Source organism: Aspergillus caelatus, assembly GCF_009193585.1.
Source record: "Aspergillus caelatus strain CBS 763.97 unplaced genomic scaffold BDV27scaffold_49, whole genome shotgun sequence".
Lineage (NCBI taxonomy): Eukaryota > Fungi > Ascomycota > Eurotiomycetes > Eurotiales > Aspergillaceae > Aspergillus > Aspergillus caelatus.
Window position 1 is genome coordinate 93750 of NW_022475312.1, and position 13259 is coordinate 107008.

Here is a 13259-nt window from a genome sequence, read left to right on the forward strand (position 1 = left end):
TTAGCGCAAGACCAGGCTGGATCGACGTGCTATTCCTACAAGACATCCTATGAATGTATACCATGCTGATGTGGTTGTGCTCGGCCTTCCGCGCGCCAATTCCAGAGATGGTGTCCCGCTCATATGGTACACTGGAAGACACCAATGGTTTTGAGCTACAGCCTTTAGAACTGTTACCCGTCTCGTCTAGCATTCATCATTGCTGTTCTGCATTATTTGGTTCCGCGGTCATTGATGCGAGACCAGAAACTGACCCTACTAGAGAGCTTCTGTTAGATATAGATAGAAGTATCGTCAAGGAATATGTCAGAAGGGAATACGCCCAGGTGTTGGGCACAAACCTTGCCCATGATGGAAGATTCCTGTGTTTTCTTGAGGGCGCCCCACCTGAAGCATACTTTTCAGCGGGTGGTAGATATGCCAGAGTGGGTACTGAGTGCAAGGGTGCTCTCACAGTTCTGTCTGTTGTGTTTCATCGAGCAAAGAGTGGTCGGTAATGGGGGGGATATAGCCGTATGTGAGATCCTGAGCTGCACATATAATGATGGGAGGGCAGAGAAGGGGATCATGACAATCGTACTTTTTTCCAGACTAGAAACGAGGGGGGGAAATATTCAAACAAAAATTTTGAGGAAACCAAGCAATGATATTTATTCGTGTTAATCGAAAAAGAAAACAAAAAAGAGACCAATCAAGTTCTTAGCGCCATTTGGCGCTGCTGGGAATCGAACCCAGGTCTGTTCGGGAATGTCCGTTAGGACCACAACGAACCGTACTGACCACTATACTACAGCACCTTGAATTGGTGATTGCCTGGTCTATTTTTGGGACCAAGAGTGCAATGTACATTAGTCGATCATCTTCGACTTCCGTCTCTCAACTAGAAAGTGCTGTAGTGGATCATGACATTATTAACTATACTAAACTCTTCGAATCGTAGCATACGTTGTGAAACATAGTTATGGAGTCATCTCGGTCAGAGAGAAATTTACACAGTGTGGACAATTGTTAATAGATGATAATCGCTTGTTATGCCTCGAGCATAATGTACAATTTGAAAATATATATTCCGCATACCGTCCTCCTGCTTTCGCCATATAGTAACCTCCCCACGCGGTTGGAATACAATAACGTATGACCTTAACTCCCTCTCGCTCCGATAAACATTATTTGGAAAGCCCTTTAATCAGCCAAAGCTCGTACAGGTGTCACACCTTCTACCCCAAGTCCCTACTAGCAAGACGACCACAAGACATAGCCCGACGGCCTTACTGCGAGACTCCTAGAAGAACAAAAGCGACAATATTCCTGCTATCAGTCCCTAAACAAGATGAGTTACCCATCCTAGATTGAGACAAACTCTCATATGAGACGAGAGAATGATAGAACATGAACTGGTGGATTGATTGATGGATGTTTGGACATAGACAATTACCGTGACTGGACATGTAAATAAAATACATTTCCGTGACAATACACCGTATGTATTGTATGGATATCGTTTTATATAGTCTTGGCATTACGATACTGTGGCACCTGTAGCCCTACTAAACTCAATCTTATCTAGTGGTATCAAATTTCGGCTACTGGACTGTAATAACGGATACTGGAGATTAGACGCGACGAAGAAGAGGTACATAGCATCCCTGATCAAACTCCACCATAGCAGCAACTAGTCACTTCCTAAGTGAGCTGGGCATGCACCACTGACAAATAATTTTCCGAGATATCACTCTGCCAACGTTACGGCATGCCCTTTCGCGGCGTCCACCAAGTTGTGAGGTTTCTGCGGCCATGGGGAACAGCACCTGCAAGCTAATTAGGGCAGTGACTAGGTACGAGAATCGGTGGGTAATAGAACAGTTGCGCCCACTTGAAACAATATTAATTCCACAGAAAGATTTGCGCTTCAGAGTAATAAACAAGAGCAATTAAATGTGTTGCGAATGCCAGGGCAGCTATGTAGGAATTGTTCTATACATCTTAACGCACCCATAAGGGTACTGGGCATTGTGACATCTTCGACGAGGTTCAGAAAGAAAAGTCATTGGTTATTGGAAAGATAGCCCGTCGATTCTTGTAGGGAACGGAATATGGGAACAAACTCGAGTATGGATCTTGTCTGAGTGATTAAATTTGCGGGCGCATACTTGGGGGTTGAACTGATTGTCATATGAGATTGATATAATGTACACCGAATAAATTTACCTAAACCGACGGGAAGTTCTAATCACACCCAAACCCAGCGTCCCAACAAATGCCAGTATTATTATCCATCGGTTCTGCCAGACGAACTCCTGCAGGCGATTCTGGACAAAGAATGTTCGATGTATCCTCTGGCGGCGAATAGCAATCAGTTGAGAAAACGTCGACCAGAAAGAGCCGATAAATGATTCCGTCTGTACCATAACAGCCGCCTCGACGATAGGCCAGTATGTGGCTATACGCCATTGTGTCTCGTCAGAAGGATGGGCGTCTCGAATAGCGGTTGTACATGTCGCTGTAATCTCCATGAAATGTGCTCTGGGCCCAAGACGGCGGACAAGATCAACTATGGCGGGGTGTTCCCTGCTGTCGGTCGCGATTATGACGGGCTGTGTATCGCTTTCCTGGACCCGTAGAACGTTGTTGTACAAATATGATCCTGTCCAATCACATTTGGAAAAGATATACTTAAGGACGGGGACCTGCCCGTGGTAGCAGGCGTCGTTCTGACCGAAAGATAGATCGGACGGCCACATCCGCAAATGCATCGCTATAGCGTGTGGAACAAGGTCAGGGAGGACGCTATCGACGCACTGTTGCAGCGGGTGGGTAAGCTGAAAGCGACGCGCCGCAGAGCGCCATCGATTCGGTGTCCAGGGAAGGACAAAGCTTTCGAGAACGAACCTGATGGCACTCCATTGCCAGTAGGATTCAGTATGCGCTTTTGCTTCGATGATTTGGCTTTGACCTTCCGCGATATCGGTGTAGTAGTCCACACGTTTGGTGGAAGCTGCTTTGGCGGCAGGGTCTGACCAACGTTGGAAGTCAGTCTCGTAGCCTAATGACTGGAGACCATGTTCGTCAAAAACGTCAGTGACGGGAATAACCGTTGCTTCTTGTACACCTCGTATGGCCGGACAGGTGATACCAGGGGAAAGAAGTTTGCGGGAGGGAAGGGGGTTATGGACGGCCGAGGCGAGATGTAGTATGAATTGATTGTTGAAGTATGCGAAGTCTGGTGTTTCCCACTAGTTCAACGAATTGCAGGTTAGATCACAAGATTTGCTGAATGTTCAGGAATATATGGATCACATACCGTGAAGTACTTAAGGTTGTGAACCTTGCTTGCAGGACGGCCAGATAAGAGTGAGCGTAGATGAAAAATCTGAAGAATGAGAAAGGCGGCGGCAAGGACTAGATAGATCTTCCTTCTTCTGTTTACCAGATACATCACGAATAGCATTCAAATAATAGAGGATGGTAACTTGTAAGCATAACGATAATAAACCGTAATCAATCGTGCGAAACCTGGCTTCCGTATCCCCCTATACGTGATAAGAATGCATCGTAGACCTACCCGGGGCACCATAGGGCTATGTAGAAAGCCTTTGTGCAATTGTGTTTTACTACTTGACCCCTCACAGCCGGACTGATTGATTCTTACTGACTGAGTTCCCCACGCTAGCCGTAGAGGCAGTGTTACGCTGTCCAACATGTTCCATATAAATGGCCATTTCAGATACCAGGACCCGAGAAATTACGATTGGGCAATAGCCTCTGGAATTTACTCCCACCATAATAACTCCCAGCTACGGGGATTATGAAGGCATATTCTTTAGTATTGCCATAACCATGATGGGAGAAAAGCCCATGGAGTATCAATGTACGTTCGGTGGCCTGTGGAAATAGATGTCGCCAAGCGTCCGTCTTGACTTGCCGGGCAAATCCTTCAGTGCTTCAATGTAACCTACCAGCATGCGCGTTCTCGTATTTAATTCGCGCAGTGTTCTGTTTGTGGGTTACCTTTCTTCTCTATGGTTCCTGACTTCAAAGGACTGAGACATATCCACATATAACTTCTGCCAGAACTGGCATTCTGTGACCTTCATAACCAAAAAAAGATCAGCTGTTATGAAAGTGCGAATAGCATGATTCATACACGGTCTTTGGCCAAGACTAAAGGGATGTTTAATTGGGCGGAAGTATTCCGTGTAGCATGAACATCGAGCGTACAAATATCGATATCTCCTATACTACGTGATATCCTACTTGTAGAGAGCCATCCCCTATTGTGGCTATGTCCACTACCAAACCTAGGTATGGTGGTTTCACTTCAATTTACTCATGTAGTGACGAGATTTAGCTTTTATGGGCCCTTGCCCCGACGGTCTGACAGGCGGATTGCATGTTCCACTCAAACCCTTGACTTGCGTGTTGCGGCACGTTATTTCCCCTTGCTTTATAGAAGGCTCTCGAACTTAAGATTTCTGCAACGAGATATCATGTACGTAGGATGTATGGGGAATGGGAACAGTGCCCTTCAAGCTTAAGAATGAAGAAACGTACTGTGAGCAGGAGTATTGTCCTATATGCACGTAAGCATGACCTCTTTCGCCCGTTATGCAAAGCACATTGTAGGACCTTTTGTGACTGGTGGGGACTTGCTGGATCCCACTGCCCCAGTAGAAACTTGCCCATTCCGTCTATCAGGAAATAGGAGCAAAGTTTCCTGGGCACGTTTGTTGGGTGTTTCATTTTCTTCGTTCCAGAATTCCCCTATCTTTCCCACCGTCTACTATTTTATTTTCCATATATGTTGATTCCAATGATATTTTCCTTCGAATCTATCCATCCACCCACAATATGATACTCTCCCAGTTTATTGCGCGATTTCTTTCGTTGTGGTTGGTGCTGTTTGGCACACCGACCGCAGCCCTCTCACTCGATATCCATGATAGCGGTGAGTGGCCTCGCACTTAGTACATCCCTACCTCACAATTCCCCCACTCATGCAGAAGAGATAGAATCCCTGAAAGATGCAGCGAGTACCGCAGCCCGCGGAATGCTGAAATACTATCATGGCAACGAACCCGGCCAAACCCCGGGAACACTGGAAGGAACGTGGTGGGAAGTGGGGGCTATGTTTATGACACTGGTGCAATACTGGCGTGTTAGCGGTGATTCTTCTCACAATGATCTTACAACACAAGGGCTTCAATGGCAGGCTGGAGATGACCATGACTATCTCCCTGCCAATAGCTCTGCTTACCTGGTTCGTGGCCTTTCCACCCTTCTCCCCCACCATGGACATACTGATCGAATGCTAACGATCTCATATCGATATGATAGGGCAACGATGACCAGATGTTCTGGGGCCTCGCGGCCATGACCTGTGCGGAGACGAAATATCCTGATGTCTCTGATGGACCATCGTGGCTGTCCCTTGTGCAAGGTGTCTTCAACAACCAAATCCCCCGCTGGGAGATGCAGACCTGCCATGGTGGTCTGCGATGGCAAATACATTCATGGCTGCCCGGGTATGACCTCAAGAACACGATTTCAAATGGCGGATTGTTCCAGATAGCTGCCCGCTTGGCTCGGTACACAGGGGACCAGAAGTATGCAGACTGGGCGACAAAGATCTGGGACTGGATGGCTAGTAGCCCACTGCTAGACACGAAGACGTGGAATGTGGCCGATACAACCTCTGTGACTAACGATTGTAAGACCAATGGCAACGAGCAGTGGACATACAACTACGGGACGTTGCTTAGCGGGGCGGCGTACATGTACAACCTGGTCAGCGGTTCCTGTTTTTAAAGCCATACGAGATAAGAGCCGCGCTAACAAAAAGATCGCAGACAAATGGAGACCCGAAATGGCTCGACGCCGTCGATGGACTACTCAACGCCTCCCTTCGAATTTTCTTCCCCCCGATGTATAACAATGGTACGGTCCTATCCGAGGTGTCCTGCGAGACAATCGAGACCTGTGACAGGAATCAGATGTGTTTCAAAGGGTTCCTGTCCATCTGGATGGCCTACACAGCCACCCTAGTTCCCTCCACTGCGGAGCGGATTATCCCCCGGCTACAAGGGTCAGCGGAAGCCGCAGCGAGGCAGTGTTCTGGAGGCCAGAGTGGGACCGAATGTGGGGTCCGATGGTACGAGGATAAGTGGGATGGGAAGAACGGTTTGGAGACTCAGATGAGCTCCCTGAGCATTTTTACGGCAAACCTTATGCTTCAGTCGAATGAGCAGCCTGTAACTTCGTCAACTGGAGGCGAGAGCAAGAGTGACCCAAATGCAGGGACTGGAGGCAAGTCGAGGGAGCCTGAGTCACCACGCAAGATTACAACCGGTGATCGAGCGGGCGCTTGGATTATAACTTTAGTGGTGGGGATTGCATGTATTGCTATCATAGTGTGGTTGGTTTGGGAGTAGTGACCCTCCTCACTGCAGTTATGTATACATACACTTGTTCTTGCTCCGACGATATACTAGACCCTGCTGTGCGTGTAGCACAAGCCACGAAGCTAGCCAAGCGTGTAGAAGATGCATCTTGGGTTATCGAGGCCAGATACAAAGCCAGATTGCTTCCTTCCAAGTCTTGTTTCTTCATCATAAGCGCTTTTATATCATTCTAAATGCACGATTATGTTGGACCATTCAGAGCTTAAGATGAAGTTTCCTTTTGTATAGTTTTCTTCAGCTTTCCTTGTACTAGTTAATCAATTGATTACAAAGCATTGTATATTATAATTTAGAAGGTTGTACGGATGAGCTCAGTACCCTACAAAGTAAATTAATTATTAAAAATATACCAGTATTTGGTTGATACAAGACGATTGTTATTATTATTATTATTATTATTATTATTTTCATGTAATCAGCGGACTGGCCGCTTATAAGAAAATAATAGGTGTGCTTCGGCTGGATACCGGAAGGTTAGCTTCATAGTCGGCAGCTTGCCGATACTATCGGCAAGCTGCCGACGCCCAGGGAATACAGGCTTGAAACCCACATCGTCCGTGAACTAAACAAAATGCCTAGCCAAATCATGTAATCAAGACACATTGGAATAACTACTAATCCTAACGAACCCCGAGGCAAGATATTCGAGAGTCGCCTCGCGGGACTAATAATCAGGTTAAGAGCCACGGCCCCTGAATATGGTATGAAATAGGCTAATAGCATAATACGTAAGAGGAAATGTTAGCTTTGTCAATGGCAACCGTTCCTTGACTGGTTGAATGGATCAATTAGCTAGTCAAACGTCTGCCAAGCGTTCGTGAATCGTGTGCCACGAATAGGCGCGATAGACAGTATCGTGAGGTGATTGACGGAAATCGTGGCCAGTGCGCGCTCATAACGAGCATCCGCACAGATTCCGCCTTATGAGCAGAATATGTCTGCCTGGTGAGGCTTATTTTCCAGAAGCCAAGAAAATATGTGGATCTTCCAGCTTCGGAGAGATGAGTATAGCCCGTGCTTGGCGGGGCAATCCAGCCCCACAGAAGGGCAGTGCTCTAAAAGAACAAACATCAAATATGGTGTGTTTCACGGAGCTTTAGCGTTTCAGATACAGAAAATGGTAGATATCATGAACTTTTAGCATAGTGTCTTACTTGTGTTGTGAATACCGGTCATATGGGCAGGGCTGCGACAGATAGTCGTGATGCTACGATCAGGGTAGAATGAGGGTGAAAGTACCACAAAGGTCACAAAAAAGCTTCTTGAAATTGAACTGTTTTGTGTATCAAATGTACTATTAGCTGGGTTGAACTAGGTTACTTTGCGCCGTATTTTCTTTGGGCCTGGTAGGTCAGAAATCTTAGAGTTAGTTGTTACTATCGGGTCGAGTCGACCTAAATTGGTCCGGGTTCGGGGTGGGTCAGAGTAGAGGTTGTTACTTGTTAGGCTTGAATGCGGTGCAGCGACGATACAGTACAACGCCTAGAATGGCAAAGGTAGTTGAGGCATATGTTTTATGGATGGTGCATTTAATGGTAGTTAGAAAGAGAAGCAATAATTCTGAGATAAGAGCCGATTGAAAAGCTGCTATGGCAGGACTGCCGATTCTAAAAAAGCAGCACGCGTATCCTTCATAGATTTAGCCTCCTTTTTCTCCAGCCTGAGCCGAGTTTCTTCCTGTATGTGAGGAACCTCTGGACTTGTTCTATCGTTGTATTTCACCTCCACCTTAGCGTTCCCCTCCTCACCGTTGTACGAGACTCGCCGGTTGTCGGTCGAGTAGCGGTTGATGTACACACCAGTCAAGACGAAGCTGAGCTCTCGACAGTTTTTCACCCACACACCTGGATTCCTGCCATTTGTGGCGACCTTACGGGGGGTCAAAGTAATGACAAGGTGCGTGTTGACTCCTTCATCGGTCTTGCGAAAGCTGAGTATTGGGTTGAAACGAACATTTGAGAGCATATACGCCCCTGGGCCAATATATGACTTCATCAAAGCGGCGCTGCCATCCGCTTTGGGGTCTTTGAGGGGTATCGTGAACCTGAGATACTCGAGATGTGTATCGAATGTTGCCCAGCCACTTTGCATAACGATGTGGAAGATGAGGTCCTGGGGGATCTTTGTCATGTAGATACTCCGGCTGCCTGGATTATCCATAGACCGCACTTTGTATACAAAGTATGGACGGTTATCGAGAGGCTCAGACGGTGCAGGAAGAGTGAGAGGAACCGAGGACTCAGCTTCTTCGGCGAAGGGATTAACCCGCTCAACCTGGGTGGCCAGGGAGTTTTCACCGTTGATGCCGATCTTTAACCTCCACGCGAACGAGTTCATCTGGGTAGCCATCAATGCTGATGTTGCAAATTTATCATCGAAGCGACTCGTGTCCATCTCGTTTTGTGCGGTCTCCAAGTAGAGTTGAGCATAATACTCCATTGACAGTCGGCGTATCTCAACCGATGGGTTGTCGGGGTCGGTCCAGTGATAAATAACCCCGGGCCCCTCTTCAGGGTAATTGGGATCACCAGGCTCGCTAGACCCATCGGGCTGCTGTGCGTGATTCCAGAGAAATTCTTTCATGGGCTCATTGACATCATCTCCATCCTCTTTCCAGAGATTAGTCGTATATGCTTTTCGGAAGGGGATCAAGATCCTGTTAGCATCTACCGTAGCTCCTGCGACAAATGATTGTTGATGTGGAGGCTGTGTGAACCAAAGTTCATCCCACGTGTTGGCAGAAGGGCGTTTAGAGAACAAACAGAACATCGTGTCCACATTCACGATGTCATGACGGAGTAGGATGAGCTTTTCTTGTTCTATGGGTCTACTACCCCGTCGGATTTCAACCTTCAGGTCAGGAAACTTGGTTATCAAGGCGGATCGAACATAGCATCCATAAATGGGCAATGGAGGTCGTTCACCATCGAGCTCGGAGATTGGTGTTGTGCGGTAGAGATTGATGGCGTGGAAAATTGCCTTGCGAACCTTGTCGTCCTCCTGATCGATGTAGTTGGCCAGACTCAAGGCTCCATCAATCATTGCGTTCATCCATCGGGTGTCAACTTCGAAAAATCGAACACTCTCCTCCGGGAGATGACCGCCATCGGTGACCAGGTAATGGGTGGGGATGTTGGAAAACACGAGCCGGTCAAGCACCCATTTGAGAACAGTCATCCAGTCGGTCGAGAACGGGGTGTTGAATTCATTATACGGGTCCTTGGATGGCGTATCAGGGCTTTCATCATCACAAGCACTGGAAATCTCTCTGGCAGCTCGAAGAAAGTGGGGTTCAATTGCGTCTTCTTCCTCCCCATGGATGTTGATACGGGATCGCCCAGCATAGGATCGATCGACTGGTTTCACTGATGGGCGAAACCAACGCCGGGATCGCGATTCAGAGTTGGTCACAGACAACTGTCTACTGTGTTGCAAGGACTGGAGCGACTGCACGAGGGATGGAACTGCCGCAATGATCTGCTCGCGAGAGCGCTCAGACAAGAGTTCTAACTGGTAGTAATACATCCCAAGGTCGTAGATGTTCTTGCGTACCAGCCCGAGACTGGTGACGAACGATTGATCGGCAATAGCCATGGTACGACCAAGCTGCCAAGCTGCCGAGTAGGTGATATCCATGATGCCTAGCTGTTTGTCGAGAACCTGAAGATCACTGCCGGAGTTTGAAAGATGATCCCAAGTGTCTTCTGCGGCAACATTGGCGACCGGGATGAATGCTCCTCGTGTAAAGCAGGCGGTCGATTCGCCTGTTTTGACTCGATAACGAGCCATGGTATAGCCATTCTGCAAGCGGATCAAAACTCTCTCCTTGACATTAGGCGGAATATCGGGGTCTGGTAGGTCTTTTGCCTCTACAGCCGCACGCAACATCTGGGAGGACTCTCCCAACTTTACAAACTGGTTGTAAACGTTTGGTGTTGTCGACGGATAGCAGCTGTAAGACCAACTGTATAGGGACGACATGGCCACGAATTCAGAAGTATCCGACCAATTCATATGCTCAACATTGTAAATCGAGACGAGATGAGCAATACAGTTTGTTGGTTCGGTTGCCGAGGTCGGTCCCGTTCGGTGCGAAAGAATCACACTGTAGGATTGCTGATCGTCTTCGGTGGCGGTTTTGGCAGCAACGGCCATGCCGGTGGAATTGATATCCCGTCGATGGGCCAGGAATCGATAAGGCCGGACATCCGGGCCGCTACCCTTCTTCAGGTTGCCATCTTGGTCCTGCGCGCAGAAAAGAGTGGTAAAAAGCTCCCTCCGGAGGAAGATGAGCTCAGTCGTGGTGTCCTCGGTGGTGGTGGGTGTCGGCTTCACTGGTGATACCGTCTTCTGCAGCTTCTCAATGTCCTTCACCCGCACCGGTACAGTTAGGCCTTGTGTCTGCCTGACATCCTCTTCGCCTTTAATCTTTCCAAAGATCCCATGGCTTTCGGCCAAATCGTCCCTCGATAACTCGAGCTCGTCCTTGGTGAAAACAAAGACGGCCAGCCACGGGACCCGGTTTCGATTTGCCTCATAATCCGGCTCCTGATCACGATTGCTGGCAGCCCATTCCCACGGCGTGCTGGGTGTGTTGAATACAATATGTGGCAGGGCCTCTGCCCATTCCTTATGCCCTTGAGGCGGATAGACCGAGTGGATTTCGCCTTCTGGCAGTTTAAACAGGAACTTGTCGACAAAGAATGGCTGGGTATCCGCCAGCTTGTCCGCTCCGTCGATCTCTTGCGTGGTTTTGATGGTATAACCCCCCCCGTAAAGGCCTGGGGTCATATATGAGTGAAGACGCTGGTGTCCTTCCTCAAGATGATCCTCGTCAACAGCCAGCAAGCCCTGGCTTCGAAGCAAAGTTCGTGCATGGCGAAAGGCAAGATATCGTGGAGAGGGGTTTTTGCGTCTTCGGGCCACCATGATGCTATTCAACACCCTGAGCGAGCAGCACTGAATTGATTTCAATGAGGAAGTAAGTACAATGGACAGTCACGAGAAATTGGTCATCGGCTGGCATTGACACAGATATCGGCGTCCGCTTTTCTGTAGATCCGAAAGCCAGGTGGGAGGATTATCCTTGGGGTGTACGGGGAGCCGGGCAAAAGGCCACTGTGCATGATGAGGGGAGAGGAAGCTGCATTCATGAGGGGAAAATAGAGCTGCATGATAGATCACATACTGGAGCATCATGCAGGATGACGAGTGATACGAGGTAGTCATGTCCTGTCACGTCAGCTCATGCAATGTTGATGTAGCCACAGTACAAAGCGAATACAGCCCTCGGTAAGTGAGGTGACCATACCACAGTGTATTTATCATTCCAGTGACGATGAGAGCAGTAGGAAAATAGATATAAGCGCGCTTCTCCCCCTCCTTGGGCTACAGGCATCTATCTATCGCCAACTTCTACATCCGATCCAACCCCCCCGTCTCAGGATGTCTCTGGCTGTGATTCAAAACCCGCTGGCTCCTCCGTCAGCTGCAGAGGCACTCGTCTTCTTCTATTCCACTCCTAAAGAAAATGTTGTTAATCTCGGTGTGCGTCGTCCGACGTTGTTGAGCGATGCGGAAGCCTCTCCTTACAGGGACTACAATACTGAGACTCATGTGGACGTCGTACCTAGCGCGGGCCTTGAGATTGCATTCTACAATGGCGCAGTATGTCTTGAGCGTTCCATTTCTATAACAGAAAAGGTTGTCCTAACCTGGAAAACTTACAGCCTCGAGTGTTTGGTTTCACAAAAGCTGAGCCCGATGACGAATATGATGAAGAACCCGGTAGTGGTGAAGCTGAAGAGTCCGAAAAGCCAACTACTTATAGGCGCCTCACTCAGCTGAGCCCTACCGTGACTCCAATTGACGCCCATAACTCAAACTCGGTGGCCATCTTCACAAACGCACTTACATCTGTCTATGACAGAAAGAATGCATACCTCTTTGCCATAAGGTCGGCCGCATTGTCGAAAAGGAAGACAGAACTCAGCAAGCTGACAGTTCTCACAGACTCATAGATGGTAAAGATGAGGAAGTGGATTTGGTTTATTATACTTTGACCGCCACAAATGCCTATGCCAAGGTCTATCCTCTGACAGCTCGGTGGGATACTCAATTGGCCGCAATTATTACACCCACTGGCGAACATCGATTCTTCTATCAACCCGATACAAATACCATTAGATACAGAGATGTTGAAGGAGACGACTGTAAGTCAATCTACCTTTCTCTCTGTATATATTTATATAGAAAGAGTTGACTGAGAATCGTAGTCAATGACGTTCCTGGTGTGGAGGCTTGGGAAAATACCCCAATTGCCGTGACCCACGCGCATACTGAAGCCAATGGGAACCCCAAATACCTCTATCTCTACTATGTGGCACAGAAAAACAATCGCGTTCATCGGACGAGATACGAGTATGAGAAAAAGGTGGAAAAAGAAGCGGATAAGTGGGATAAGGCGCCACTCCAGCTGGATACCAGAGAAATCAAAGAGCCTTGGAGGTGGATCAAGGTGATTCCATATGATGACGAGAAGAATGTTGCTTTCTTCTTCGATCACGAAAACACCCTCTACAAACTCGAGGACTATCTCTCCAATGCTCCCGCTCGTGTGGTGCCTGTGAAGCCGGATAACTAAATAGCTTGCTTTCTCTGCTTTGGTCTGTAGATTGATCGTCCTATTCTCACTCGATTCACTCCCTCAATCAATGGAATTACCGGACTATCTATGCATATCTTTTTCTTGCCACCCATGTAGACTCCTCAATGTCCACTCTAATGACGAAATTCCCTCAT

At 47.9% G+C, this 13259-nt stretch overlaps 5 protein-coding genes and 1 non-coding gene across 6 annotated transcripts; 3 read left to right on the forward strand and 3 right to left on the reverse strand.

Moving 5' to 3' along the window:
* Window positions 1-18: 18 nt before the first annotated feature.
* Window positions 19-595, forward strand: BDV27DRAFT_125141 (uncharacterized protein). The gene is made up of 3 exons (XM_032066259.1): window positions 19-255; window positions 342-387; window positions 455-595. Exons 1-2 carry the CDS (start codon window positions 54-56, stop codon window positions 350-352), a joined length of 213 nt encoding a protein of 70 aa, XP_031929637.1. The 5' UTR covers window positions 19-53; the 3' UTR covers window positions 353-387; window positions 455-595.
* A 115-nt stretch (window positions 596-710) lies between these two features.
* Window positions 711-797, reverse strand: BDV27DRAFT_t69. Its single transcript has one exon. It is a non-coding gene; the product is annotated as a tRNA-His (tRNA).
* Window positions 798-2204: 1407 nt separating this feature from the next.
* On the reverse strand, window positions 2205-3436 carry BDV27DRAFT_143543 (uncharacterized protein; the record flags this gene model as incomplete). The annotated part of the gene is made up of 2 exons (XM_032070116.1): window positions 2205-3233; window positions 3302-3436. The coding sequence occupies 2 exons, from the start codon at window positions 3434-3436 to the stop codon at window positions 2205-2207; spliced, it is 1164 nt and encodes a 387-aa protein (XP_031929638.1).
* Window positions 3437-4936: 1500 nt separating this feature from the next.
* BDV27DRAFT_143544 (glycoside hydrolase family 76 protein) lies at window positions 4937-6428 on the forward strand (the record flags this gene model as incomplete). The annotated part of the gene is made up of 3 exons (XM_032070117.1): window positions 4937-5257; window positions 5335-5784; window positions 5847-6428. The coding sequence occupies 3 exons, from the start codon at window positions 4937-4939 to the stop codon at window positions 6426-6428; spliced, it is 1353 nt and encodes a 450-aa protein (XP_031929639.1).
* A 1617-nt stretch (window positions 6429-8045) lies between these two features.
* Window positions 8046-11387, reverse strand: BDV27DRAFT_170696 (uncharacterized protein; the record flags this gene model as incomplete). Its single annotated transcript, XM_032075385.1, has 2 exons — window positions 8046-8570; window positions 8733-11387. 2 exons carry the CDS (start codon window positions 11385-11387, stop codon window positions 8046-8048), a joined length of 3180 nt encoding a protein of 1059 aa, XP_031929640.1.
* Window positions 11388-11825: 438 nt separating this feature from the next.
* Window positions 11826-13130, forward strand: BDV27DRAFT_170699 (uncharacterized protein). The gene is made up of 4 exons (XM_032075386.1): window positions 11826-12125; window positions 12188-12414; window positions 12471-12670; window positions 12734-13130. Exons 1-4 carry the CDS (start codon window positions 11904-11906, stop codon window positions 13099-13101), a joined length of 1017 nt encoding a protein of 338 aa, XP_031929641.1. The 5' UTR covers window positions 11826-11903; the 3' UTR covers window positions 13102-13130.
* The last annotated feature ends 129 nt before the right edge of the window (window positions 13131-13259 follow it).